Source organism: Phacochoerus africanus, chromosome X (genome assembly GCF_016906955.1).
Source record: "Phacochoerus africanus isolate WHEZ1 chromosome X, ROS_Pafr_v1, whole genome shotgun sequence".
Lineage (NCBI taxonomy): Eukaryota > Metazoa > Chordata > Mammalia > Artiodactyla > Suidae > Phacochoerus > Phacochoerus africanus.
This window is the reverse complement of record NC_062560.1, coordinates 94353688-94380392: the sequence shown is the minus strand read 5'-3', so window position 1 is coordinate 94380392 and position 26705 is coordinate 94353688. Positions and strand designations below refer to the sequence as shown.

General features: G+C 49.2%; 1 protein-coding gene and 1 non-coding gene across 6 annotated transcripts in view; both read right to left on the bottom strand.

The window, feature by feature from the left end:
- TMEM164 (transmembrane protein 164) overlaps positions 1 to 26705 on the bottom strand; it is a 184868-nt gene that overhangs the window by 21612 nt on the left and 136551 nt on the right. For all 5 annotated transcript variants that reach the window (XM_047765868.1, XM_047765867.1, XM_047765869.1 and 2 more), the window contains one exon: positions 14255 to 14333. In XM_047765868.1, coding sequence (XP_047621824.1) covers positions 14255 to 14333 — 79 coding nt within the window. The remainder of the gene's footprint in view (positions 1 to 14254; positions 14334 to 26705) is intronic.
- On the bottom strand, positions 10940 to 11047 carry LOC125119051 (U6 spliceosomal RNA). The gene has a single exon (XR_007133007.1). It is a non-coding gene; the product is annotated as a U6 spliceosomal RNA (small nuclear RNA).

Below are 26705 nucleotides of genomic sequence, written 5' to 3'. Positions count from 1 at the left end.
TTTCTCATCCTATTCTCAAAGCAAGGGTTTTTTTTTTTTTTTTTTGGTGGGGGTGGGAAGGGGGTTCCTCCAGCTCCTGTTACTGCTTCTACATATTTACTCTTTTCTTCTCCTTTCAAGCGTTAGCTTCTCTCCCTTATCACTGTCACCCGCTGTCCTCCAGGACACGATCAGATTCATCCCAGGTCAGTCTCGCTCGGCTCGCAGTCTTTTTCCACCTCGGGATTCTGCTGCCAGCATCCTGGGTGATTTCAACATCCACACGGGTGCCACTTCCAACACCCCAACCTCACGGCCTCTTGAACCTCCTCAATTCTGCCAATCCGCACCTCTACTCGACCCCACTCCCCACAACCGGCTTCAGTCAGCACTGCCAACTGCCCCACCCCAGGCAGGATCATCTGACCACAACCTCCCAGAGTTTCATCTTTCATATCCTCATTCTGATCACGCACATGCACGGCCCAGCCTTAGACTTCCTTGTGACCTCTGACCCCTGGATGCCACTTCCTACCCCCGGGGCAGGTCGAGGGCACTGTTTATCCCTCCAGCTCCACTAGCTCATTCCCAAGCTAAGAAACCACAGGGACCACATTTTATTACATTTGCAGGCAGAGTCCTGGCCCGTTAGTAAGCAGAAACCATACTAATAACAAACTTGGAGTTTCCTTGTGGCGCAGCAGGTTAAGGATCCAGCATTGTCACTGTAGCAGCTCAGGCTGCTGCTGTGGCACAGGTTTGTTCCCTGGATGGGAGCTTCCTCATGCCATGGAAACAGCCAAAAAAAAAAAAAAAAAAACAAAAAAAAAGGCAAAAAAACCCCAGCAAACTTATATACTGTGAAACAAGGGACAGGCATTCTTATAAGTGCTTTATATACATGGAAACATTGACCATTTATCACAACCCTTTGAGAAAGTAGTTGACCCTTAAACAACAGGGGCTTGAACTGTGTGGATCCACAAATATGTGGATTTTTTTCCACAGTAAATACATGCATATACACTGCACATGTGTTGTCTCTTCCTTGATGATTCTGTGATTTTTTTTTTTTTTTTTTTTTAGGGCTGCACCTGCAGCACATGGAAATTCCCAGGCTAGGGGTCGAATGGGAGCTATAGCTGCCAGCCTACGCCACAGCCACACTGGATCCAAGCTGCATCTGCAACCTACCCCACAGCTCAGGGTAACTCCAGGTCCCTGAGCCACTGAGTGAACCCAGGGATCGAACCTGAGTCCTCATGGATACCAGTCAGGTTCATTTCCGCTGAGCCACAATGAGAACTCCCTGATTTTTTTCTTAATAACATTTCCTTTTCTCTAGCTTAAGAATACAGTATATAATACATACGCAACATACAAAATATGTGTGAATCAACTGTTTATGTTATTGGCAAGGCTTGCAGTCAACAGCAGGCTATTAGCATTTCAGTTTGGGGAGAATCAAATGTAACTATGGATTTTTGACTGTGCAGGGGGTCGGCACCCTCAACCCCTGAGTTGTTCAGGGGTCAACTGTACTACCATTTTTATTTAACAGATGAGGCGACTGAAGCACAGAGAAGTTAAGGAACTTGGCCAATGTCACACAGCCACTAAGCAACAGGACCAAGATGTGAAAGCAGGCAGCCAGCTTCACAATGGGCAGCAGCACGCACTGTTCACAGGGCACATCTCAGAAGCAGTGGCCTGTTTGGGCAGCCAGACCTGTTCATCTTTCTCTCCCCCCAACTTCTCCTTTCCTGTGACTGGAAAGAAGTTCAGGCCCGCCCGACAGATCTGACCACCTCAGAGCCTCAGGATCCAGTGCAGGAAGCTTACTCGGGTGTCAAGACCAAAGGCAGCCCCGCCTGCACTGAGGTGCTAGGCGCCTGCTCAGCTCTTCCACCCTGTGTCCCATTCCTGTGGTTCCGAGGGCGAGCTGCTGATAACAGCAGCTGCTTCAATTTCAAGTTCGTTAGACGTCGACGTTCTTCAGCCCCACTGGCCACCTCTCATCTGCTCAGAAGCCACGGGAGCTGGTGGCTGCCATGATGAATGGAGCAGATATGGAATACCTCTGTCAGCACAGACGAGGCCGCTGGACGGCACTGAGAGCCTAGACTTATCTCCTTCTCCCGTTTCCCGCAGCACTTACTCCTCTTGTCATTACCCTTCTCAGTCTACCATCACGCCTTCACTCTTAGCGCTTGTCAGCACCCCATAAGTCATAAACCCCCCCCTTTCTCCCTCTCCCGACCAGCCTCCATCTTAGCAGCAGAGTGTGCCCAGCCCGGGGGCGGGGAGAAGAGCGTGAGACACCCCTCTGCTGGCCCATCACCCCCTCCTTCCTTCATGCCCTTAACTGCTTCCTTCCCACCCCCACGTCTCCAAGGGCCTTACCTCCCTGGAACCGTCTGAAACCACGTGGCGCTCTGGATCACTAGCACTCTGAGGGTCATTTCTACCACCCTGGCTTCCAGACACCTAGCCCCTCCTCCCATGGCTCTGACCAGTCCTGCGATCTCCTTGCAGTCTTCCTCCCGTCCACTTTCAGCAGGTTGATGGCCCTTTTCCCAAGCTCTCTTCTTCCCCGCCTACAGAGTTACCTGGGACCATCTCACCCACTCCCATGTTTTTTTATCCAGCACCTTTAATACCAATGATCTCGGCGTCAGCCTCTAGCCCGGACTCCCCTAAACAGCTCCCGAATATTCCATCCGATGGCCTCCTGGACATCTCAAAACTCAAGCAAAATCATCTTCCTCCTTAAAACGTGCTCCTTCCTTCTGTGATCCCTCTCCATTAGGGGCACCCCGTCCCACTGCACAGCCACCCAGCCCCAAATCCTGGGGCCTCAGAAGACGTCATCCATTCCCTCGCTCTTCTAGCATGTCTTAGATACAAACACTATCAATGTAATGACTATTAAGTTAAATGAAAATAAAACATCTTAACTGTAGACGTCACCATCGCCTGAAAAGATGAAAGGACAAGGCTGCCACCTCGTGGCAAAACATGGATAAACAATTAGATAGGGAATATAAAAAGCGTAAGGAACTTGCTGCAAAGCGTGCCTCAGGCTGCCTAGGCAGTCAGACAGATCCAGAGAGGCAGCAGCACCTTGGAGCTAACTCGTCAAGGAAGACGCAGAGTTTGCTAAGCCCAAGTTGAGAAGCAAGTGCATATGGATGGGATGGGTGGGGGCAGAAGCAGGATGGACTTAGAAGGTGAAGTAATAGGAGTTGAAATCTAAGTGTCCTGCTGTGTATGTACAGCACAGGGAACTGTATCTAGTCACCTGTGATGGAACATGATGGAGGATAATGTGAGAAAAAGAATGTATATGTATGTGTGTGACTGGCTCACTTCGCTGTACGGGAGAAATTGACAGAACACTGTAAACCAACCATAATGGGACGAATTTAAAAAATCATTAAAGAAAAATAAATAAAAGGCAAAAAAAGAAATCTAAGTGACAGGAAAAGAGGTCAAAGAGACAGGCAAGGGTCAGACTATGAACAGTCTTGAATGCCCCGTAAAGGAGCCCGGTCTTCATTCTGTATGGGATTTCTAAGCAGTGGAGCAAATTCTGATCCAATTGGCTCTTTCTTTAGAAAGGTGTTCTGGAGACTGGATGGAGGACAGACTGGGCGGGAGGCAGGGACAATCAGGGGGCAGGGAGATGAGAGAAGAAACAAAGTACTAGCCCCAGCAATGGAGGCTGAGAGCCTCGACTAGGACAGGAGTGGTGGGGATAGGGAGGAAGGGCCAAATCTGCAAACAGTTTGAGTGTTTGGACCCCCAGAACCTTGCAACTGATTGGCACAGGAGATGAGCCCGAGGAAGGGATCCAGGAAGTTGTCTGGGTGCTTTGGTTCTGGGCACTGGATGGACGGTGGTGCCACTCAAGACAGGAAACACAGGAAGAGGAAGAAGAGCAAGGTGCAAGGAGGAGTCTGACGTGGAGGAGTCTGATTGCAGATGTTTCCTCTGAAGGCTCTGTGGTGCTTCTTGAGCCTGTAGTTGGATGGACAGATGGGGCATGCCAGCAACTCTGGGCCAGGCAGGGCGAAGGAGCCCAAGGAGAAACAGCCAGAGGAGGAGGAGAACCAGCCGTTATCAAGAACAAAGAAAAACTCCCACCTCCGAGGTGACAGGCACGTAAACAAATTTTGCAACAGAACAGTTTCAGAGGGCTGCCTGGAGGTGACGGCTGAGGTGAGCTTTGAAGAAGGAATGCTTTCCAGGCCAACAAGCTAGAGACGGGCATTCCTGGCAGAAGTCACGGCATTTCCAAGGGCACGGAGGCCTGAAAGTGGCAAGGTAAGCTCAGGAGACCCCAAAGATTTGGGTATCACCAGAGGGCCCAGTCCAAGAGAAGGCGAGGCCTGAAGGGAAAGGGGCGGGGCCGGGTCAGATTTTTGTGCCTCTAGGAGCCTGTGTGGTGCCCTGAGGGTGAGGAGGAGCCACTGGTGGCTTCTGGAAGTGCTATCATCTAATGGGGGCTGTAGAATGAGCTCTGGAAGCCGCAGGGAGGAGGGAGCTGGGGGAGGCTGGAGGCGGGGAGATCACACAGAGCCCACTGTCTCGGTGGCAGGAAGAGAGGCGGAAGGCTCAGGCCAGGTTTGTGGCCCTAAAGATGGCTGGATGGGGAGGGAGGTGAGAGCCCTCTAGGAGGGAAGAGCCGGAGACCGTGGGGATCTCTGGGCACACCGCCAGCATGATCTTCCGATCTCATCATGCCAGACGCCGTGATAAAGTGCGGTGGGACAACTGAGAAGCCATGTGGAAGTGAAGCTGGACCCTCTATCTTGCACGTACACCAGGATAAATTCCAGGTGCATCGAAGCCTTAAAGGTAAAAAACAAGTAAGTGGAACTACTAACACAGCAGAAGAAAACATGGGCTATATTCTTCCATGACCGTGGAGTGGGGAAGGGCTTTCTAGCTGTGACTCAAAATTCAGAACCCATAAAAGAATAGATAAAATACACAGAAAGGTAAACATCCTACACGACGCGGATAAATCACGAGCAATGTTAAAGAAATGACCAAAGTGGGGAAAGTATCTGCACCTCATATCACAAAAGGCTAACTCTTAATATTGACAAAGAGGCGCCCAGGATTCAATTTTGTTGAAAAAAAGACCAACAAGAGAAGAATGAGCACATGAGAGGAACACATAATTCAACGACAAGGAAATCGAATGCCAATTTCAACATGTAAAAAGGGGCTCAACCTCCAAAGTAAGAAAAATTCAAATTAAAACGGGATCAATCTACCATTATTTTTACCCATCAGATGGGCAAAAAGTGGAAAGGTTGGAAATACGCTCTTTTGGTGAGACTGTGTGGAAACAGACCCTCTCCCACATTGCTCAGGAGCATTTAAATTGGTATAAATTTCATGGGTTTGGAAATACCCAGCAAAATTAAAAATGCAAGGGTTCCCATTGGGGCAAAGCAGAAACGAATCCAACTAGTATCCATGAGGATGCAGGTTCAACCCCTGGCCTCGTTCAGTGGGTTAAGGACCCAGCGTTACTGTGAGCTGTGCTGTAGGTTGCAGACGCAGCTCGGACCCCGGAGTGGCTGTGGTTGTGGCGTAGGCCAGCAGCTGCAGCTCTGATAAGCCTGGGAATATCCATATGCCGCGGGTGTGGGCCCCCCCCCCCAAAAAAAAATTACAAATGCACATACACTTTGATTCACCAATTTCACTGTGGGGGGGTTACTCTTTAGATACACTTGCACACATGCAGGATGGCATAGGTTCCAGCTTGTTCAGTGCCGTGTGATTTATATCAGCAAGAGACTGGAAACAACCTAAATGTCTATCAAGATGAGGTGGAAATGACAGATGATGGCAGTGGGTTGTCGCCTTGCACTGTGTCTGGAAGCCACACCACCTAGTTCAAATCCTGGGTCGACCATTTATGTCAGTTTCCTCAACTGTAAAAGGGAGGTAGCAGTTAACAGCTACCTGATGGGACTGAGGTAGGGATTCAGGAGTCAATGTATGTGTCCGGGGCATCCGAGTGCTACAGAAAATGCTGCCTTTTTAATTACACTCTACTCTATCATCTGCTCAATGGGACACATGCTGCTGTGAAAAAGAATGGGAAAGCTTCCTGTGGGCTCACTTGGAAAGCTCCTTAAGACACAGTGCTAAGCAAAACAGTGACTAACAGCGAGAACAAAATGGTTGTGTGGTATGCTATTTGGGGATGTGTGTCTTCAGAAGGAAGAAAAGAAAATACTTTGAAAATTTACCCATGTATGCAAAAAAAGAGAGAAGTTCTGGGAGGACATGCGGAAAGCAACAATTAATGGCAACCTGTGGGGTTGGGGTGGGGACTGCGTGGAAGGGAGGGGGGGGGGGACAATGTTTTTTCACAGAAGAGCTTCTTTAGAATCTTAGATTTTGAGCTACATAAAAGAATTACACAAGCAAAAAATGGACAGGAAAAACAGGAGTTCCTGTCGTGGCTCAGCAGCAACGAACCCGATTAGGAACCATGAGGTTGCAGGTTCGATCCCTGGCTTTGCTCAGTGGGTTAAGGATCCGGCGTTGCTGTGAGCTGTGCTGTAGGTTGCAGATGCGGCTTGGATCCCGCGTTGCTGTGGCTGTGGTGTAGGCCGGCGGCTACAGCTCCGATTCGACCCCTAGCCTGGGAACCTCCATATGCCGTGGAGTGGCCCTAAAAAGAGAAAAAAGGAAAAACAAGTTGATATCATGCCCATTCTTAAAACTCACTGGTTTTCCACAGCTCCCAGAATGAGGGCCAAACCCCTGACCACGAAGCCCTCCACACCTGCCCCTTGGACCCAGAGTCAGCGGCTCCTACTCTGCTGTACCTGCCATTGCGTCCAGTTACAAGGGTTCACCTCCCCCAATCCTACGAGTGATAAGTCAACTCCTACTCAGCCTTCAGATCTCAACTAAAATGTCATGTCCTCAGAAAACTCTCCCCAGAACCTCCAGACTAAGTCAGCTTGTTTTGTTCTGAGCGCTCATAAAGGCATGCTGCTTTCCTTCAGAGTACTTACCGCAGTCACACATTATTCGCGCGTGTGATTATTCCATTCATATCTGGCTCCCCCCTCCTCGCACTAGATTGTGAATTCTATGAGGGGAAAGGGTGGGCTCTGATCTCACTCATCAAGGCGCTTTAATGGCCAGCACAGGGCCTGGCAGAAAGAAGGCATGCGTATGTGCTGCAATGGTTTTGATATTTGTGTCCTCCAGAATCCACATGGTGAAATTCGAAGCCCCAATGTGAAGGTATGTGGAGGTCGGGCCTTTGGAAGGTGCTTTAGGCCATGAGGACGGAGACCCCATGAACAGAATTGGTGTTTTTTGCTTTTTTGTTTTGTTTTTTAGGGCTGCCCCTGCGACATATGGAAGTTCCCAGGCTAGGGATCAAATTGGCAGCTGCAGGCCTATGAAACAGCCATAGCAACACCAGATACAAGCCATATCTGCAACCTAAGCCACAGCTTATGGCAAGGCTGAATCCTTAACCCACTGAGCAAGGCTAGGGATCGAGCCCACATCCTCATGGATACTAGTCGGGTTCTTAACCCACTGAACCACAATGGGAACTCTGAGAATTAGGACTCTTACATTCCTAATATAAAGGACACTCCAGAGGGATCCCTCCTCCCTTTCACCATGTGAGGGCACAGCGCGAAGGCACCAGCTATGAATCAGGACGAGGGGTCTCGCAACAAGGTGACCATGTTAGCGACTTGACCTCAGACTTCCCAGCCTCCATGTGTGTTAAATGAATGGATGGAACAGATGCGGGGTGACTGGGTGGTGCCATCACACAGCAGGAAGCGGGGCAGGGCTGCTGGGGAAGGTAGCAAGCGCACAGACAGGCTGAGCTGGGCTGTGCCTGGGACACTCAGGTGGAGGTGCTTGAGAAAACCATCTGACACGGAATCACCTAAGAATCCAGGCTGCAGACAGCGCCGTGGCAGCCATGACCGCGCAGACTGGAGGCCAAACGTGTAAGCACCCGAGACCGTACCCGGAGCAGCAGGGCGAGAGGTGAGCCTGGAAGAGACCTCCGGGGAAATCGACGTCTCAGACGACAGAGGAAAGAGAACTCCTGCAGGAGACTTGGGTGAGGGGGGCCAGCCGGGGGCGGGTGTATCGGAAGCCCTGAGTCTAGAATATTCCAAAAAGGAGTGATCAACAATGTTCCACGTAGCGAGAAGCAAGCCTGAGAGATGGTCACCGGATTTGGTCACAGAGGTATTGCTGGCAACGCTGAGAAGGGCTTTTTCTGTGAGGAAAGGGGCAGTGCGCATAGATATCATTGAGAAGAGGGCTCATCAGATGCAGACCAAGTGTCAAAGTTATGTCCTCCTCATGAGATGATTTCAAGTGGGAAACAGATATACATTTCACTTTTAGTTTAAAAGTTACACATTTCAAGTGTATTAAAACAGGAGTTCTCTTGTGGTACAGCAGGTTAAGGACCCACTGTCATCACTGCAGCGCTCAGGTCACTGCTGTGACTCAAGTTCGATCCCTGGGCTCAGGATTTTCCACATGCTGTGGCCGCAGCCAAAACGAAAAAAAGAAAGTGTATTAAAATAGATAACGAGTGTACTGAATCCAGGATTTCAGGGAGAGTAGAAAGCCTCTCTTAAAAACCAAGCTATTTTAGGGGGGAAAAAAAAAACGAATAGAATTAATATTATATAATAAAAATATAGGCGATTACAAGGATAAGGCAAGAATTAAGTCCAAAGAACTGAAATCTAGGAAATACTGTTTGGACTACCAAAAATGCTTAGGTGTGAAGGGAAGAGGAAAGATCGAGTCGTGTGGAGGTAAGAGTTTTCTAGAATAGGGAAGACGCCAGCATCCTGAAAAGCCAGTAATGAAGCACCGAAAATCCAGGCTAAACACGGGACTAATTGATGGCGTGAGGTCCCAGAGGAGGTACAAGGGATGGGAGGTACCCACACCGGGGTGTGAACGGCCCCAGGCAGGAGAAACAACACGCACGATGGCTGTGGGTAAAGCAGCCTACCGAGTGCACGCACGTAGCTGAGGGAACTCCAGGCTGAAAGCCTCTATCTTCCCAGTTACTCATCACGAGAATGCCTACTAAGAGCGGAGGGGACCGGAAGTGCGGGGAGGGCAGTAAAGTTTTGGGACAGGACTTGGGAGGACAACGTGTGGAGGAGCTGGTCAAAGACCGAAAACAAGAGAGCTGCGGGGCTGAGGGCCCCATTGTAACAGAGACCACGGCAGGTCAGTGGCCCAACATCTGAAGGACTTGCGAGATTTTCTCCAGGAGGCTAAGGCTGGGCACTGGGATTGGACACTAATCCCAGTGGAAGGGACAAGCTTAGACTGGTGAGAGGGCAAAAAGGAGCTGGAGAAAGGAACATTCTAGTAATTGGTCATAGTGGTACAAACCGATTGGGCCGGGGGTGGGGGTAGGTTGAAAGGAGTGGAGAGGAGTTCCCGTCGTGGCGCAGTGGTTAACGAATCCAACTAGGAACCATGAGGTTGCGGGTTCGGTCCCTGCCCTTGCTCAGTGGGTTAACGATCCGGCGTTGCTGTGAGCTGTGGTATAGGTCGCAGACGCGGCTCGGATCCTGTGTTGCTGTGGCTCTGGCATAGGCCAGCGGCTACAGCTCCGATTAGACCCCTAGCCCGGGAACCTCCATATGCCACAGGAGCGGCCCAAGAAATGGCCAAAAAAAAGAGAAAGGAGTGGAGATTTGGGGCAAAGAAAGGGACAGAGAGTCTTCTGTGCTCAGACATAGGAATGTTAGGCGAAGGCGGAAGGCAAGGGTCCGAGTGGCTGAAGGGGATGCAGAGGTCACTGCAATTAAGAAGCCCAGGAGGAGTTCCCGTCGTGGTGCAGTGGTTAACGAACCCGACTAGGAACCATGAGGTTGTGGGTTCGGTCCCTGCCCTTGCTCAGTGGGTTAAGGATCCGGCGTTGCCGTGAGCTGTGGTGGAGGTTGCAGACGCGGCTCGGATCCCGCGTTGCTGTGGCTCTGGCGTAGGCCGGAGGCTACAGCTCCAATTCGACCCCTAGCCTGGGAACCTCCATATGCCGCGAGAGCAGCCCAAGAAATAGCAAAAAGACAAAAAAAAAAAAAAAAAAGAAGCAGCCCAGGAGTTCCTGTAGTGGCTCAGCGGAGATGAATCTGACTAGTATCCTGAGGACGCAGGTTCCATCCCTGGCCTCGCTCAGTGGGTTAAGGATCCAGTGTGGCCGCAAGCTGTGGTGTAGGTCGCAGACGCGGCTCGGATCCCGTGTTGCTGTGGCTGTGATGGAGGCCGGCAGCTGCAGCTCCGATTGGACCCCTAGCCTGGGAACCTCCCTGTGCTGCAGGGGTGGCCCTAAAAAGACCAAAAAAAAAAAAAAAAAAAAAAAAGCACGCAAGAGAAGCCCAAACCTTGAGAAGCTGGGGTGGGATGAACGGTCCTCACCCGACGTCTCTCAGGATGCTGGCTAGAGTTGTGATGAAAATATTAAGAGAGCCGTGGCCCAAAGGCATCTAGGAATGCACAGGAAGTGACCAAGAGGTTACGTGGTGGTGAAGGAGACAAGAGGTAAAGGGAATGGTAGAGCTTTCTCATGTAAGGTAGCCTGAGCCACGTAAGGGAGAGACGAAACACCGGCCTGGAAGAGACAGTGGAGGAGAACGGGGCAGCACACGGGTCGGGCCCAGAGCACAGCCGCCATTCAAGGGAGTTTCAGGCAAGTCATAGGAAGACCTTGTGTCCTGCAAAGAGCTGGGAGTGGGGGCATGGTCTGTACAAAACACAGCTCCAGAGGGCCAGAGTCAGAGTTGGGAGCAAAGAAAACAGCAATTAAGAGCCACGCTGGAGAAAGAAAAAAGCAGTATGGACAAGGGAGGTCACGTTTACTATTATAAGTGTGTGTCTGCATGCATGTGTGTGTGTGTGTGTGTGTTGAAATATGGAAAGCTTCACGAATTTGTTGTGTCATCCTTGCACAGGGGCCATGCTGATCTTCTCTTTATTGTTCCAATTTTAGTATATGTGTTACCGAAGCGAGCACTACTATGGTGGGTTTGAAGGACTATAGGAGCGAGGTAGGAACGGGATTCCTGCTAAGCACCACCCAGCCACCCCCCAAACCGCAGGAGAAGCAGGATCTTCCTTTTCCCGGAGCCAGAGCTCCTGGGCAGGGGAGGTATCTAAAGGAGAGCTGTCTGGCCTTGGGTAAAAAATCTCCTGGGCCAGTCTTCCTGGGAAACTGGGAAGAGAAGCCCCAAACACCCAGATCTGGGGATCACAGGGTATATTCTTCCCTCTGTTCACTCTGGATCCACACCCCCTCTGCAACGCCTACATCTAAGGCTCCTGTAAAGGTGAAACCAACCTCAGGAAATCCAGATTTTTTTTACCCCCCTCTAAATGTTCTTAATTCGCCCCAAGCGAACAGCAGAGGGCGGCCAAGAGCCAGCAAAGAACCTGAGACCACACAAGAGCCCAGAAATGGTGCCTCAGGGAAGGCGAAGGAGGCTTCGAAAATCATGTTCTCACAGTTGCCCTTGTCACGCTGCATTACACCTGTCTGTCTTCTGCCTCAGACAAGGACTCGCTGTAAAAGGACCGGGCCTGTCTGGTCTCTGATGCCCTAGTACAAATGCTCAGCACACAGTAGGTATGTTGAACACATGCAGGCGTACCTCAGGGTTTACTGTAGGTTCAGTTCCAGACCACAGCCATAAAGCAAATACCTCAATAAAATGAGCCACATGAATTTTTTGGTTTCCTAGTGCCTATAAAAGTTATGTTTACGCCACACTGTAGTCTAGTAAGTTGCAACAGCAATTTATACTTTCATTAGAAAATACTTCATTGCTTAAAAAAAAAAAAAAAAAAAAAGGCTAACCATCCTCTGGCAATGCAGGCTTGCCACAAACCTTTAATTTGTTTAAAAAAAAAAACAAACCACACACAATAAAGCCAAATGCAATAAAATGAGGTATGCTGGTCCGTGTTGAGTGACTGGCTAGAGCTGGCTAAGGTGGAGGGGAGAGGCCCAGCCTGAGGCGGTCAGGAGACAGACATCTATCTTTTAGGACAATGTGGTGCACGAGAGAATTCCCGCCAGGCTTTAAATCTGAGCCATGGGCCAGGCACCGAACATTCCTGGGCCTTAATTCCCCCCTCTCCCATAGAAGGAGAGTTTTTTCCACTAAGACAGTTGTGATGGGAAAAATATAGATCAGTATCTTACACACGGAAAACACTCAAGAAAAAGTAGGCATTAATAGTTACTGCGGTTGTGATTTCTGTCACTCTTATTTCAGCCTCTTTTCAGGGCCAGGCACCAGAGAAGAGGGGAGACACTCACTGACAGTAAGGGCAGCGGTACATTCAATAGCTGGCGGCAGTGCAATCAGCCGCTTATACAAAGCATAGCTTCCCAGATAATTGGATTTTTTTTTTTTTTTTTTTTAGAGGTGGGGGAGAGATAAAGACTACTTGGTCTTTTCTATGTCAGCTCAGCTACCTGACAGGTTTGTATGGCATCTCAGAGCACAGACGGGTTTAACTAACAGCTGTGCACATTTGTCCAGAACTTACAGTGGTGGGGAGTCTGGAGCCCTGGGACAGCTTCCTGACTGATTCCCTTCAGAATGAGTCTGTCTGTGAGACTTAAATATCAACCGCAAGCTGTTTCCTGTGCCACAGGGGACAGACCTGAGAAATGGCACAGGTCACCAGGATATGGGAACATCAGGCTTCTGTTAGGGCTCAGCAGGGAAAACAGCGTGTTTAGAGCAAGTTAAAAGCAAGTGCTCTTTGACAGGGTGAGACCCCAAGTGGCTGCACAGGGTAAAAACAGCCTCGAAGAATACTCAGATCACAGAAGACTCTCAACTGGTAGAACCCAGGGACAGGGGCAAATCTCTTGAGTGTACATAGACTCCATGGAGACCAACAGTTCCCACCCGCCAGCGTGTCCCTGGGTCGACTGGTCCTTGAGACTATGTCATGCCAGAAGTTCTTAAGATTTGCTAGAAGTCCCAAATTAGAGGGAGCACAACCTCCAAACCATCTTTTCAGTGGGCTTTAGCGTCCATGTGGCTCCGTGTCATTTTTTTTTATCTTTTTAGGGCTGTACCCGTGACATCGGGAGGTTCCCGGGCTAGGGGTCGAATCGGAGCTACAGCTTCCAGCCTACACCACAGCCACGGCAATACAAGATCCAAGCCGTGTCTGCGGCCTACACCACAGTTCACAGCAATGCCAGATCGCCGACCCACTGAGAGAGGCCAGGGATCGAATCCACACCCTCATGGATACGAGTCAGGCTGGTTAATCACTGAACCACAACGGGAACTTCCTCGTGTCATTTTCAATGTGATAGAAATGAAACCCTTGCTGTCTGGGGTAAGGAGGGTCTCCGAGAAAAGTCCCAGCCACCAAGATGGAGAGGCTGATGGCAAAGACGGGAAGAGGCGGTCTTCCAGGTGTAGGGCCTTTCAGAAGGCAGGAGCACTGACAGCGGGGCTCTCACAACTAGTCTAGAAGGAACAGAACTCCCCTTCCCTTCTGTCTACTACATGATACAGGGAGGAGGTGAGTTAAGGGTCACGGTGAGGTCACAAAGATATCAGCTTCCTTTCTAGGCTGTCTCTACCAGGCTGGTGGTCTCACCCTCAGGACCTAATGCAGGGTTCCATGGCTTGTTTTACAGGAAGGTCGCTCCCCTCTCATCTGCCTCCTCCTTTGATCCCATAGTTCCTGGGCTTCTTGCCCTTTCCAATATCCTTGTTGGTTTTTTTAAATTTTTTTATTATAGTTGATTTACAATGTTCTGTCAATTCCTTGTTGGTTCTGAGGATAGATACAATGAACCAAGGCATAAGGTCCTTCTCTCTGTACTGTACACCGAGGCAGGGAGAAGGGACCAGCAGAAGTGAGTGACAGAGGGTGTGGGGGGGGGGGACTCTGTGCAAGCCCCGTGCCATCACAGATGAAGAGCACAAGGCCTGGGCCCGAGGACAGGCTACAAGTAGCACGGAGCCCACCTACACAAAGGATGGCTCTGCAAAGCCACCAGGTTCTTTGCAGGCCTCATCCAGGCCCACTGCCCCACTGCCTGGTGTCTGGCATCAAACGTGCTGCAGAGACCCAGCCCGGCAGCCCCTTAAGGTCCTGATAGGCACCCAAGAAGTTGTGGGTCCCCCAAGCAGAAGGGAGCGGCTAGGTGTGGGGGTGGCACCCGGGCGGGCTTTGCGGGCCTTACCTCCTTTCCAAAGCAGATAGATGGGCACCACGTAGAGCATAACATGCTGGATGTAGTAAATCTCCAATTCAAAGGGGAGCTGCAAGGACAGGAGAGAGGTGTTTCAGAGCAAGAAGCACCTGTTTCAATAGATTCTCAAGGTGAATGCGCTCGCTCGACCCCGTGTGCTTCAGCCGGTTCAACTCCCCTCATCATTAGACAAAAACAAATGAAATACACCTATGGCCCAGGCCAGCATCTCCCAAAGTGTATTTTGGGAGATAGGACTTGAAAAATGCTCCACCCAGAAAGTTTGGTTAAAAATGTAACAAATGTTTCATCCCCTTGGAGACTGGCCACCATGTATATCAGCGGCATATTAAGGACCTATGTTGTCTCTACAAGAAGGCTGCTTAACATTGCTTATCTAGAGGAGTTCCCTGGTGGTCTAGCGGTTAGGACTCGGTGCTTTCACTGTTATGGCCTGGGTTCAATCCTAGTCTGGGAATCCTACATCCTACGTCATGCCGCCGCACCCTGTGACCCAGAAAAAAAAAAAAAAAAGAGAAAAAGGTTTACCTACTGTTTCCCAAACTTAGCCAGTGCCTCTGTAAAACATAGCACTTCTGTGTATGTTCTGCAGAATGTGCTTGAGGAAACACAACCTTACACTGCTTCCTGCTCCTGGTGACGGGACTACTTTAAAAGCTTATGTCTCGCCTGACATGAACAATATATGGGCTAGGATTTATATGGGGTAGGATTTATTCTCCCCATTTTTCAGATTTTTTAAAAAAAAGTTGACTGCTAGGTCTGGTTAGTTCTAGATCCAAGAATAAAGAGTTTCGCCACTGGATACTTGGGGTCAGGCCAGGGTTAGCCCTACTTTTGGGTGAAGACCAAGTGGCTGGGCCAATTCTGGGACGGCTTGCCAAAAAGAACTTCCCCACCCTCCTTCCACCAACACGCCCACTCATTCACTGGTGTTTCCCATCTCTCTCAAAATGGAAGCTCGAAATTACCAAAGCAGAGCGTGCTTTCAACCTGGCATGGGGACCGCGCCGTAATGCTTGGCAGCGGGTAGAGTGGAAACAGCTGGGAGGCCAACTCAATTCCAGGAAAAGAACTGCAGCAGCTGGCAAGAGGCCTGGCATCCGAGGCTTACACAGCCCTACACACACACACATTCCCCAAAGGGAAGCCCAGAGTGACAAGGACACCCAGGGCAAGGATCAGCTGCCTCCCTGGGCCCTCCAGGGCGAGCACAGAACTGAAACCAAAAGACGGCGGAGCTCCCAGCCATGGGAGCCTGGATGACCGCAGACCCGGGCCAGAGTCACCTGCTCTGGAGCTTGAAAATAGAAACTCACGCAGAAGGAAAATTTCCCACGGCCCCAGCTGATGCTCGACCATGATTTTATGCTCACGGAAGAAAAGAGAAAAACCCAGAACAAGAAATGAGGGTCCACGCGTCTCTGTAGACCACGTGGACATGACCCGCACCAGGTAACTTTGGAGGCCTCACGGTGATGGGGTCTGGGATCACTCCACTAGCTGAAATCTGGGTGCTGCTTTATGCTTTTTCTAACGTCCCCACATCCGTGATCTCCTCGGTCCTCTGGAAAACCCCAGGAGGTGGGCAGGTAAAGTATCATTATCCCCATTTGAGAGATGAGGAAAGGCGGGGGTGGCGGCAGGGGAAATGACTTGACACAGAAAGGAGGCAAAGTTTCAGGAAGGCCCAGCTCTCTGCCTATATTGCGAATCTTCAGGTACCTAAGGGGCTCGACCGCTCCCTGAATGGGAGCCCGGGCACCCAGGCTGCATTCCTATAGCAGGGAGCAGAGAACCGGGCCGCGGGCACACAGACCCCGATTCCAGCCAGGCCCCCACCACCTTTGCTGAACTCTCAGACTCCAGCCGCTTTTGCCCCACACGCTTCTCCCCTCCCCACCACCCTCCTGGAAAGCAAAGTCCCCCATGTGTGCGGCCAGGGAGGCAGTTCAGCATGGCGGCCTCAAGCACGGACTTTGGAGTTTGGCAAATCCCTGCCCTAGATTTGACTCTGAGGCTTAACAGCCCCGTGCCCTCGGGTAAGTCGCTTAACCTCTCCACCCCGGTTTTGGCACCATGTTCCCACGAACTCCATTTTAGAGGTGAGAAATGGAGGCACACAGAAGATGGCTAACTCACCCAAGGGCGCATCGATGACAGAACCAGGCTGCAAACTCCAGGCACTCCAGCTCTGGAGTTTATCCTCGTAACCTACACGCTCCGCCACCCACCGCCCGCTCCTTCCCTCCGGCAAAGGCCAGACACCTGGGAGATGCGCAGTGGAGCTGCGCGCCGGAGCTGCGCAGTGGAGAGGAGCCGGCGCTAACAAGCGCGTGGTAATAGAAGCACATTAGCCACAGCAGGATCTCAAACGTCCTCCACCTGGGGGCCGGGCCCAGTCCGGCCCAGTTTACCTGATCCCCACCATCACAGCCTGCTCTGCCCCGGGCCCCACATCACACAGTGGCCAAGCTTGGCCTGCACTACAGGCTCCCCCGTTTGCCCTGTGGCTCTGGAGGAACCTCGGTCACAGAGCTCAGCTGGGGTGGCCGGGAGACTTGCCCCCACCAGCAGCATCCTTCCTCTGAGGGCGCCCCCTCCCCCCTTTTCAAGAGTTCCCCACCTGGAAGGCTACAGAGAGGATTCAACTAGGTGTGGGCACCACTGACAGCCAGGACCAGGGAGGAGAAAGTGTGGGAAAACAGGGAGAGGAAGGGAAGGGGATGAAAGAGAAGGGGTGGTTTGTAACATAAGAAAACAACACATGTGGCAGGAAGAGGGGCGCTGAAAGCAAGCAAGAACCTATCAGGGACCGTTTAATAACAAAGACTATTTATTAAGTACTTAGGGACCATGCAGTGCATTAAGTACTTTCACCTGTGTTATCTCATTTAATTATTGCAAAGTGCTTGCGAAGCAAGGGCTGTGATCATCCCCACTTGACAGAAAAGGACACGAAGGCACAGAGATGTTAAAAAAGAAAAAAAAAAAGAAAAAAAAATCCAAAGGAGAAGTGGCAGGGCAGTGATGGAGTGAAGGACATTCAGCTATGGAGCAGCAAAAAAGGCAGCTTTCTTTACTGAGCGGTGAATCTGTGCCAAGTCCCAGGAACTTGCTCGTGGAGCCTCCCCACCCTGTTTTCCCCATTTTATAAACACTATCTGTAAAATGTCATCCTTCCCCCAGAAGCAGTTCACCTTGGCTAATTCATCTCTACCCTTCAGAACTCCCATCTGCAGCTCCACTCTAACGTACATATCTGGGCTCCTTTTCAGCTGGAGGATTCCTGAAGGCTTTAGACCAAAAGTCTTACGATCACTGAAATTGAAAGCCAAAAGCAATAAAAATGTCTTAAGCTACATAGGTTCTAACCTCCTTCTCACATCCAAGTCATCTTTTTTTTTAGAAGGCAGACTGGTAAAGTTCTCCAGGCTTCTGGAGTCCGACTGCCTGCCTGACACATGAGGTGCATAGGCTCCATCCATGGCAAGACCCTTCCCAGCCCTCCACCCTGACAGCCCTCCCACCACACTCTTGCCATGGAGACCGCCGATCCCAGTGTGCCTGCCCTGCGTCTCTGTTACTTCAGGCAGCACAAAAAGCCAAGGCTCCCAGGTCACCGCCCAACATGTGAACTCAAATCTCCATACGGTCCTGTACAAGCCTGAATCTGACCCCATCGCCCCCTGCTCCCCAGTGCCTGAAACCCTTTCCCTCTAGCCTTTGGAAGCCACTGCCATTAGCCAAATCCCCTCTGTCCTCAAAGTCTTCCCTGAGCAATCTCTTCCTTCTGTGACAAAAATCTGGTCCCCGCTCTGAGGACATGGCTATCCCTACAGCCCTCTCGAGTGGTGGGTGCCTCCCCCCCCCCCGCCCCCGCCGCCATGTTGCCTCGTATCACTGGGCCAGGAGGGGTCCTGTCTGCTCCTCACTGCTGCTTCCAAATCGCAGTCTCAGAAGGCCCTGTGCGGCACAACAGGTTAAGGATCCAGCAGAGGCCACGACTGTGGCACGTGATCGATCCCTGGCCTAGGACCTTCCACATGCCATAGGTATGGCCAAATAAATAAGTAAATAAATAAATTGCTGTATCTTCCAGACCATTCTCTCTGCCTCCTTCCTAAGCACACCTCCCATCCTGAACCTCAAATCACCCACTCCTTTCCTTGTCACACTCAACTATGGACCCTCCCTGTCACTGCTTTCCAACATGCCTTTGTCAAAATTCCTGTGTTTTCACGATTTAGCCATACGCTGGTTTCTCCATGCCTTGACCTCATCCCATCCCCTACAGGTCTCATCTCCGCCTCACCTCAGCCCTTTATTCCCATGGTGAGGCCTGTAACTACCAACACCAACAACCCTTCCCCAAACTCTGTCATGCACCCCAGTCTCTAATCACCGCCTCCGATCTACCCAACTGACTCCACATCCCCTCACAGCCCAACTCTAACAATCCTCCAACTTCACTGGAACCCGCATCTGTTGATCCTACCATTGTCTGACTGGCCCTCACCCACCGTAACTCCTAGGTGGCAGGTGATATGCCTGGCTCTGGGTATTCGGCAATGATGAAGACACCGTCCCTGCCCTACAAGAGTTCATCATCTGGTTGAGAAAATATATAAAGGGATAAAGTCAGCACAGCAAAAGAGCATGGAAGGACCTGTCTCTCAAGCATTAGATTTGGTTGGATTTTTCTTTGAAAGTAGGGGACAATCCTGCGCAATGCAGACTTGTGTAGAGCTCCTGCTGGTGGCTGTGTGCCGGGGATGCTAGTGGAGGCTGGAGACCAGTTAGGGACTGACAATGGCAATGTCTAAATCAAGCTTGAAGGCAGAGGCAGCAAGAGAATGGAGGGCGGGGCAGGTTTGAAAGAAGATAAGGACATCGAATCACCAGGACTAAGTAACTGATATGGACAGGAATCAGCAGGAGTAAGAGGAGAGGTCAAAGATGGCCCCCAAGCTGATGGCCTAGGTGGCTGGTGGGATGTTGGGGCTTCTCCCTAAGTTGGGGCCTACGGTTAAGGAAGGATGTTGGGGTGTGTGGGGGGGGGTGCATAAGAAGCTGAGACCAGGCTGAGCTTGCAAGGCCAGCGTTAAGAACCTGGCAGAAAGGCCCATAACGTAGTGAGACTGTGGTTCTGGGTCTCAAGGAGGCTGCAGAAGACAAGAAGTGTTGAAAGGCAAATGATATACATCTATATAAAATACAAACACTGGAGTTCTCCTTGTGGCTCAGCAGGTTAATAACTCAACTAGTATCCACGAGAACCCCAGTTCGATCCCTGGCCTCGCTCAGTGGGTTACGGATCCGGCGTTGCCGTGAGCTGTGGTGTAGGCTGCAGGTGCGGCTCGGATCCCGCGTTGCTGTGGCTGTGGTGTAGGCTGGCAGCTACAGCTCCGATTAGACCTCCAGCCTGGGAACCTCCATATGCCGCAGGTACATCCCTAAAAAAAGAAAGATACATAGATAGATGATAGATAGGTAAACTGCAAACACAGAAAACTAAAAGGATGAAATTCTAAAAGGCACAGAAATGCTGATATCCTCTTTAAACGCCCCAAAAGAAGACTCTGCAAACTCCTGGTCCCTGGTCCTCTTTCAAGAGTGAATGGGTGGCAAGAGGTGGAGGTCGTAACTCAAGGGGAGCCCTGACGGAGAGAATGGGGGAGACTTGAATTTCTTTACAGATGGAAGGAAGGAACCAGTGGGGAGAGAGACTGAAGAAGCAAGAGGGGCAGGAGGTGCTGGCTGGTGAGCAGTCCTGAGGCGGGCAGGACGGGTGGGACCCAGAACACAGAGGAGGATTAGCCTTGGGCTCCAAGAGATGAGGATGGGAGGTGGAGCTGAAGTGAGAGTTGAATATGAGGCACGGGCATCCCGGAAGTGGAGGAAGCTCACAAGCCAGGAGCTGCCACTGCCTGGCTGGAGACCTGTGTTATCCAAAGGGTCCGGGGCTAGTGATAGAGTACAAAGCGAGACAGTGGTCACAGAGGATTTTGGTCCAGCTCAGCCCCGAACTGCAGCCTTTCCAAAGAAACCAGAGAAGCAAAACAGATCATTGCTGTGGACTGAGTGCTTGTCGCCCTCTCAAATTCATGACGGATAGGATGGTATTAGAAGGTGGAGCCACTAGGAAATTAGGCCATGATGAAATGAGAGGCCTCAGAGAGCTCCCCAGCCCCTCCCGCCCTGGGACCAGGAAGAGGGGCCTCACTCGATCCTGCTGGCACCCTGATCTCGGACTTCCAGCCTCCAACACCGGGAGAAATCCAATTCCGGAAGTTTATAAGCCACGCAGTCGATGGTACCCAAACAGACTAAAACAATAATCCATCTCCCTTCGAGGGGAAAGGAAAGAGGAAAGGAAGCAGCCTTTGGTAATGCCTGCCCACCGAGTTTGGCTTTGGAACACTTTATCTTCATTAACTGACCGCAGGCTTCCACTGTGGCTACGGGTGCCGCAAACTCCTTGGGACAAAATACCGCTCGTTAGAGCAGCCACAGAAGGAATGCCCACAACCTAAAATCAACCACAGAACATTCCCAGAACAGAATACCACGCTGCCATGAAAAACAACAAGGTGCCAGGAAGAAACCCGCAGAGGAATCCAGGATGTGGGACATTCTGGAAAACAATAGGCCTGGGTTCTTCAAAACGTCAAAGTCATGAATGAGAGGGCGGGGGGGGGGGGGGGGGGGGGGGGGGGGGGGACTGCTCCTCCTAGATTTGCAAAAGTAAATAAACAAAACCTGAAGAGAGAGAACAAGCAAAAGCAATCTTGAAACTTGACTGAATCCTGATTAAAAAAAAAAAAAGGTTAAAAAAGACATTCTTGGGACAATGGGGGAAATTTAAATGTAAACAGATTATTAGACAAAGTAGATAAGAAAATGACTAGAATTGGTCATTTTCTTTGGTGTGATTATGGCATTGTGGATACACAAGAGAATGTCCTTTTCCTTAGGAGCTGCAGGCTGAAGTATTTAGAACTGAAGAGTCAGGATGTCTGCAACTTTTGGGGAAATGATTCAGCAACTTACATAAAGTGAATACGGAAAAACAGTAATTGTTGAATCTAGCTGGAGGGTATACAGTTGTTGTTTACTAAACTCTTATTTCAAGCCTTCAGGATGTTTGAAAAATTTTATGATAAAAAGTTGGGAAATTTTTAAAACTGAACTGAATCTACAAAAAGTAAATCTGTATGAATATCACGAAATCCTAAGGTACATTAACTGGAAGAAAAAATAAGCTGTACTCATTTTGCAGGGTAATTTGTCAATATAAAATATATATTATAAAAAATGTTAAATACCAACTCAGTTTGACTCACTAATTTCACTTCTAGTAATTTATACTAAGAGAGATACCTGAATACATGCACAAAGCTGTCTGTATAAAGATGTTCATTGCAGCATTATTTGTAATAACGAAAATATCTAATAACAAAAAAGCTAACAATGTCCACAGGTAGGAGAGTCATAGAAAATACTCTAGAAGACTATGCAGCCATTTACAAAAAAGAAGGTACTACCATTTGCAGGTAAAACTGAGCAAATCTATATTGAACAAAGCATGATCCTTTTTGTAGAAGAAGAAAAGCAAATCAGTCTTTATACTTTTGTTCGCTTTTTGCTTTTCATGGCTGTACCCGTGGCATATGGAGGTTCCCAGGCTAGGGGTGGAATCGGAGCTGCAGCTGCTGGCCTATACACAGCCACAGTCACACCAGATCCCAGCGGAATCTGTGACCTACACCACAGCTCATGGCAATGCCGGATCCTTAACCCACTATGCAGAGCCAGGGATTGAACCCGTGTCCTCATGGTTACCAGTCGGGTTTGTTACTGCTGAGCCACAATGGGAACTCCCTCTTTGTACTTTTAGATGTCTATAAATGCAGAGAGAAAGGACTGGGATGATATTTACCAAACTGGGTGGGAGAATAAGACTCGGGAGAACAGGTTGGGATAGAGAAGGGGAGACCTAGACTTGGATCTTACATATTCGTATAGTTGGATTTTCGCAACAAACCAATGTATTAATTTATTAACCATGCAGCTAAAAGTGTAAAAGTTAAAAAAAAATTAAAAAGGCCAACTAGGAATGTACCTCGCAGTGGTAATCACCTCTGGGGAGTGGGCAGAATGTTTTATTCTTCTTATCTCTCATTGCAGGAATCCTCAATCCAGAGGATGCATTAAGCTATTGAGCAGGAGGAGTGTGGTTTTTTTTCTCTAGCTTTTAAGAATTCCCTCTTAGAGTATCCAAGGACGGTATAGACCCCTCGCCAAGTCCCTTGTTCTCTTTGTATCTTCCCTTGTGACCTAACTCCCATCCCTGGTAGGGACAGATGCCAACAGCCCCACCAGGCACTTGGAATTCTACGATCCACTTAAGGTCTGATGTGGAGAGGAGGGGGTGGACAACTGGGGCGGGGGGCGGGGGGCTTCTCCTTCCCTTTAGAGTCCGTGTCCTATCAGGGCCACTCCTGACTTCCTCCTTGGTGCTCAGAGCAGAGAGACAGTAGGAAAACAGAGTTGTGGTTGCCAGGTGGCTGCCTCCAGCCAGCTCCCTAATGTCAAACAAAGTATGTTGCGCTCATGAAAGATGTTGTTTGCTCTGGTGGTGCAGTTACTTGTGTATTTCCTGGTGTCAAAGATATAGGAACTGGGGCCTGCTTGCCTCGGCCTGGCAAGCCCAGAGAACTTCCCTGAGTGGCAATTTTGGGTCAGTCAGCCATCAGATAGCCTGCAAGGCCTCAGTTATTAGCTTAGTTACTTTCCTTCAACCAATGTGACAGGGAAACCTCACTTCTCTCCTCCCACCTCTAATAGACTAAGGAGCTGCGGGCCTGTCATCCTGGGAAACCACCAAGTGCCACTCTAGTTTGCTGCTGGTATCAAGAGTTATTTCTTAGGTCAGTCTCCCAAGGCAACAGAAATAAAAACAAAAATAAACCAATGTAGCCTAATCAAATCGACAAGCTTTTGCACAGCCCAGGAAACCATTAAAAAAAAAAAAAAGACAACCTATGGAATGGGAGAAAATAGTTTCAAATAATGCAACCAACAAGGGATTAATCTCTAAAAGATACAAGCAACTTACACAACTCAACAGCAAAAAAACCCAACAACCCAATCAAAAAATGGGCCGAAGACCCGAACAGACATTTTTCTAAAGAAGATATACAGATGGCCAACAGGTGCATGAAAAGATACTCAACATCACTAATTATTTGAGAAATGCAAATCAAAACTACAACGAGGTACCACCTACACCGATCAGAATGGCCATCATTAACAAGTTCACAAATAACCAATGCTGGAGAGGATGTGGAGAAAAGGGATCCCCCTTATGCTGTTGGTAGGAATGTAAATTGGTACAACCACTGTGGAAGGCAGTATGGAAATACCTCAGAAAACTAAATATAGAACTACCGTATGACCCAGCAATCCCACTCCTGGGCATCTATCCAGACAAAACCACAATTCAAAAAGATACATGCACCTGTATGTTCACTGCAGCACTATTCACAATAGCCAAGACATGGAAACAACCTAAACACCCACTGACAGATGAATGGATTAGGAAGATGGGGTACACATACACAATGGAATACTACTCAGCCACAACAAAGAAGAGAATAATGCCATTTGCAGCAACATGGATGAAACTAGAGATTCTCATACTAAGTAAGTCAGAAAGAGAAAGACAAACACCATATGATATCACTTATAGCTGAAATCTATTTTATGGCACAAATGAACCTATCTACAGAAAAGAAACAAACTCATGGACTTGGGAGAACAGACTTGTGGTTGCCAAGGTGGAGGGGAAGGGAGTGGGATAGACTGGGACTTTGGGGATTAGTAGATGCAAACTATTGCATTTGGCGTGGATAAGCAGTGGGGTCCTGCTGTCTGGCACAGGGAACTATAACTAGTCACTTGTGATGGAACAGGATGGAGGATAATGTGAGGAAAAGGACATATATATACACACATATATATAGAACTGGGTCATTTTGCTGTACAGCAGAAATTGACAGAACATTGTAAATCAACTATAATAGAAACAATAAATTTTTTTTTAAAAAAGGAGTCATTTCTGAAAAGGCAGGGAAGAAAACTCTGGGCTTCTGACCAAACAGTAATAGTAGTAGCTATAGTCATACTAGTAGTGGTGGTGGTGGTAAGCAAGCAATAAGAGCTAAGTTTTGAGGCTTCCAAGGGGATATGTCAGAACTAAGTCTGCTGCATTTTTCAGAGCTGTAATAATGAGGAGAGGATGCAGACAATGACGGTCAGAATTGTTGATACTTCCTGAGTGTTTTTTGTTTGTTTGTTTTCTTTGTGGTCTTTTTACCACTTCTAGGGCCACTCCCACAGCATATGGAGGTTCCCAGGCTAGGGGTCCAATTGGAGCTGTAGCCACCGGCCTACAACGGGATCCAAGCGGCATCTGCAACCTACACCACAGCTCACGGCCATGCCGGATCCTTAACCCACTGAGCAAGGCCAGGGATCGAACCCGCAACCTCATGGTTCCTAGTCGGATTTGTTAAGCACTGAGCCACGACGGGAACTCCAATACTTCCTGATTGTTATGGGCCGAATCGTGCCTCCCCCAAATCCATGCTGAGGTCCAAACCCCCAGTATCTCGGAATGTGACTCTTTGGAGATCCTTTACAGAGGTAATTAAGATAAAACAAGGTTATATGGATGGCCCCTGATCCCATCGGACTGCTATCTGTCTAAGAAGAGGAGACGAGGACCCAGACAGACCATATGAGACACAGGGAGAAGACAGTCGCCTATAAGTCAAAGAGCCAGGCCCTCAGAAGAGGCTAACACTGCTGACACTCTCGAGCTGTGAAGCAAGTCTGAAGGATTAGGCATGGCAGCCCGAGGAAACGAACACACTTGACGAACTGTATGCTCTGAGCCAGGCCCTGCTCTAAGCATTTCACAAATAAATGTTAACTGCTTTCATCTCCGTCACATGCTTATGAGGGAGCTCCTGTTTTCACTCTCCAGTCTTAAGATGAGGAAACTGAGGCACAGAGAGGATCCTGTAATAGCAAAAGACTGGCAACGACCGAATGGCCATCTCAGACGGGATGGGAAAAGACACTGCCACAGTGAAAACGTAACTACACTTCTACTCAATGATAGGGATGAATCTCAGAAATACAATGTTGAGTAAAATAAGCACAGCTCAGAAGACTACATACAACAGAATGCCCCCCCTTTCTTTGCCATGCCCACAGCATATGGAGGTTCCCAGGCTAGGGGTGAAATCGGAGCTGCAGCTGCCGGCCTTCACCACAGCCACAGCAACGTGGGATCAGAGCTGCACCCGCAACCTACACCACAGCTCAGGGCGATGCCGGATCCTTAATCCACTAGGATCGAACCTGCATCTTCACTGATACTAGTCGGATTCATTATTGCCAAGCCATGAATGGGAACTCTCAGAATGCCCTTTTTTAAAGATCAGAAAGCAACTAAAATGAAATAATTTCTCATTTAGGATTATTTTATATATAATGTAATTTTATTATTTATAAATTCTTGCTGTGTATGCGAGAGATAAGATTATTTTTTAAAAAAGGAAAGGAATAATGACCAAAATTCATGCTAGTGACTTGGAGTTCCCTGGTGGCTCAGTGGGTTAAGGATCCAGCATTGTCACTGCTGTGGCTCGGATGGCTGCTGTGACACTGGTTCAATCTCCAGCTGGGGAACTTCTACAAGCTCACATACTGCCAGCTCAGAAAAACAAACAAACAAAACCAACCCAGCAAAAAAACAAAAAAGGCTAGTAGTGGTGGGTGGAGAGGTAGGGCGCAGCATGGGGTTAGCATATAGGCTTACATCTATACCTTATTAACAATAGAGCCAATTCTTGGGTGGAGTTCATAGTTGTTAATAATATAACCCATGAATAAGTAAATGTATTCATAAATAAAATTAAAGCATGCCATGTATGAATCAGTGTTGAAATTTGTTATGAATTAAGAATTATATGAGTTCCCGTAATGGCTCAGTGGTTAACAAATCCGACTAGGAACCATGAGGTTGCGGGTTCGATCCCTGCCCTTGCTCAGCGGGTTAAGGATCTGGCGTTGCTGTGAGCTGTGGTGTAGGTTGCAGACACAGCTCAGATCTGGTGTTGCTGTGGCTGTGGTGAAGGCTGGCAGCTGTAGCTCCGACTGGAGCCCTAGACTGGGAACCTCCACATGCCACGGGAGCGGCCCAAAAAATGGCAAAAAGACAAAAATTTAAAAAAAGAATTATAAGTACGATTAACTCAATTATGTGCAACCAAGCTCTATTATTTTTTCTTTTTAGGGCCACACCCGTGGCATATGGAGGTTCCCAGGCCGGGGGTCAAATCAGAGC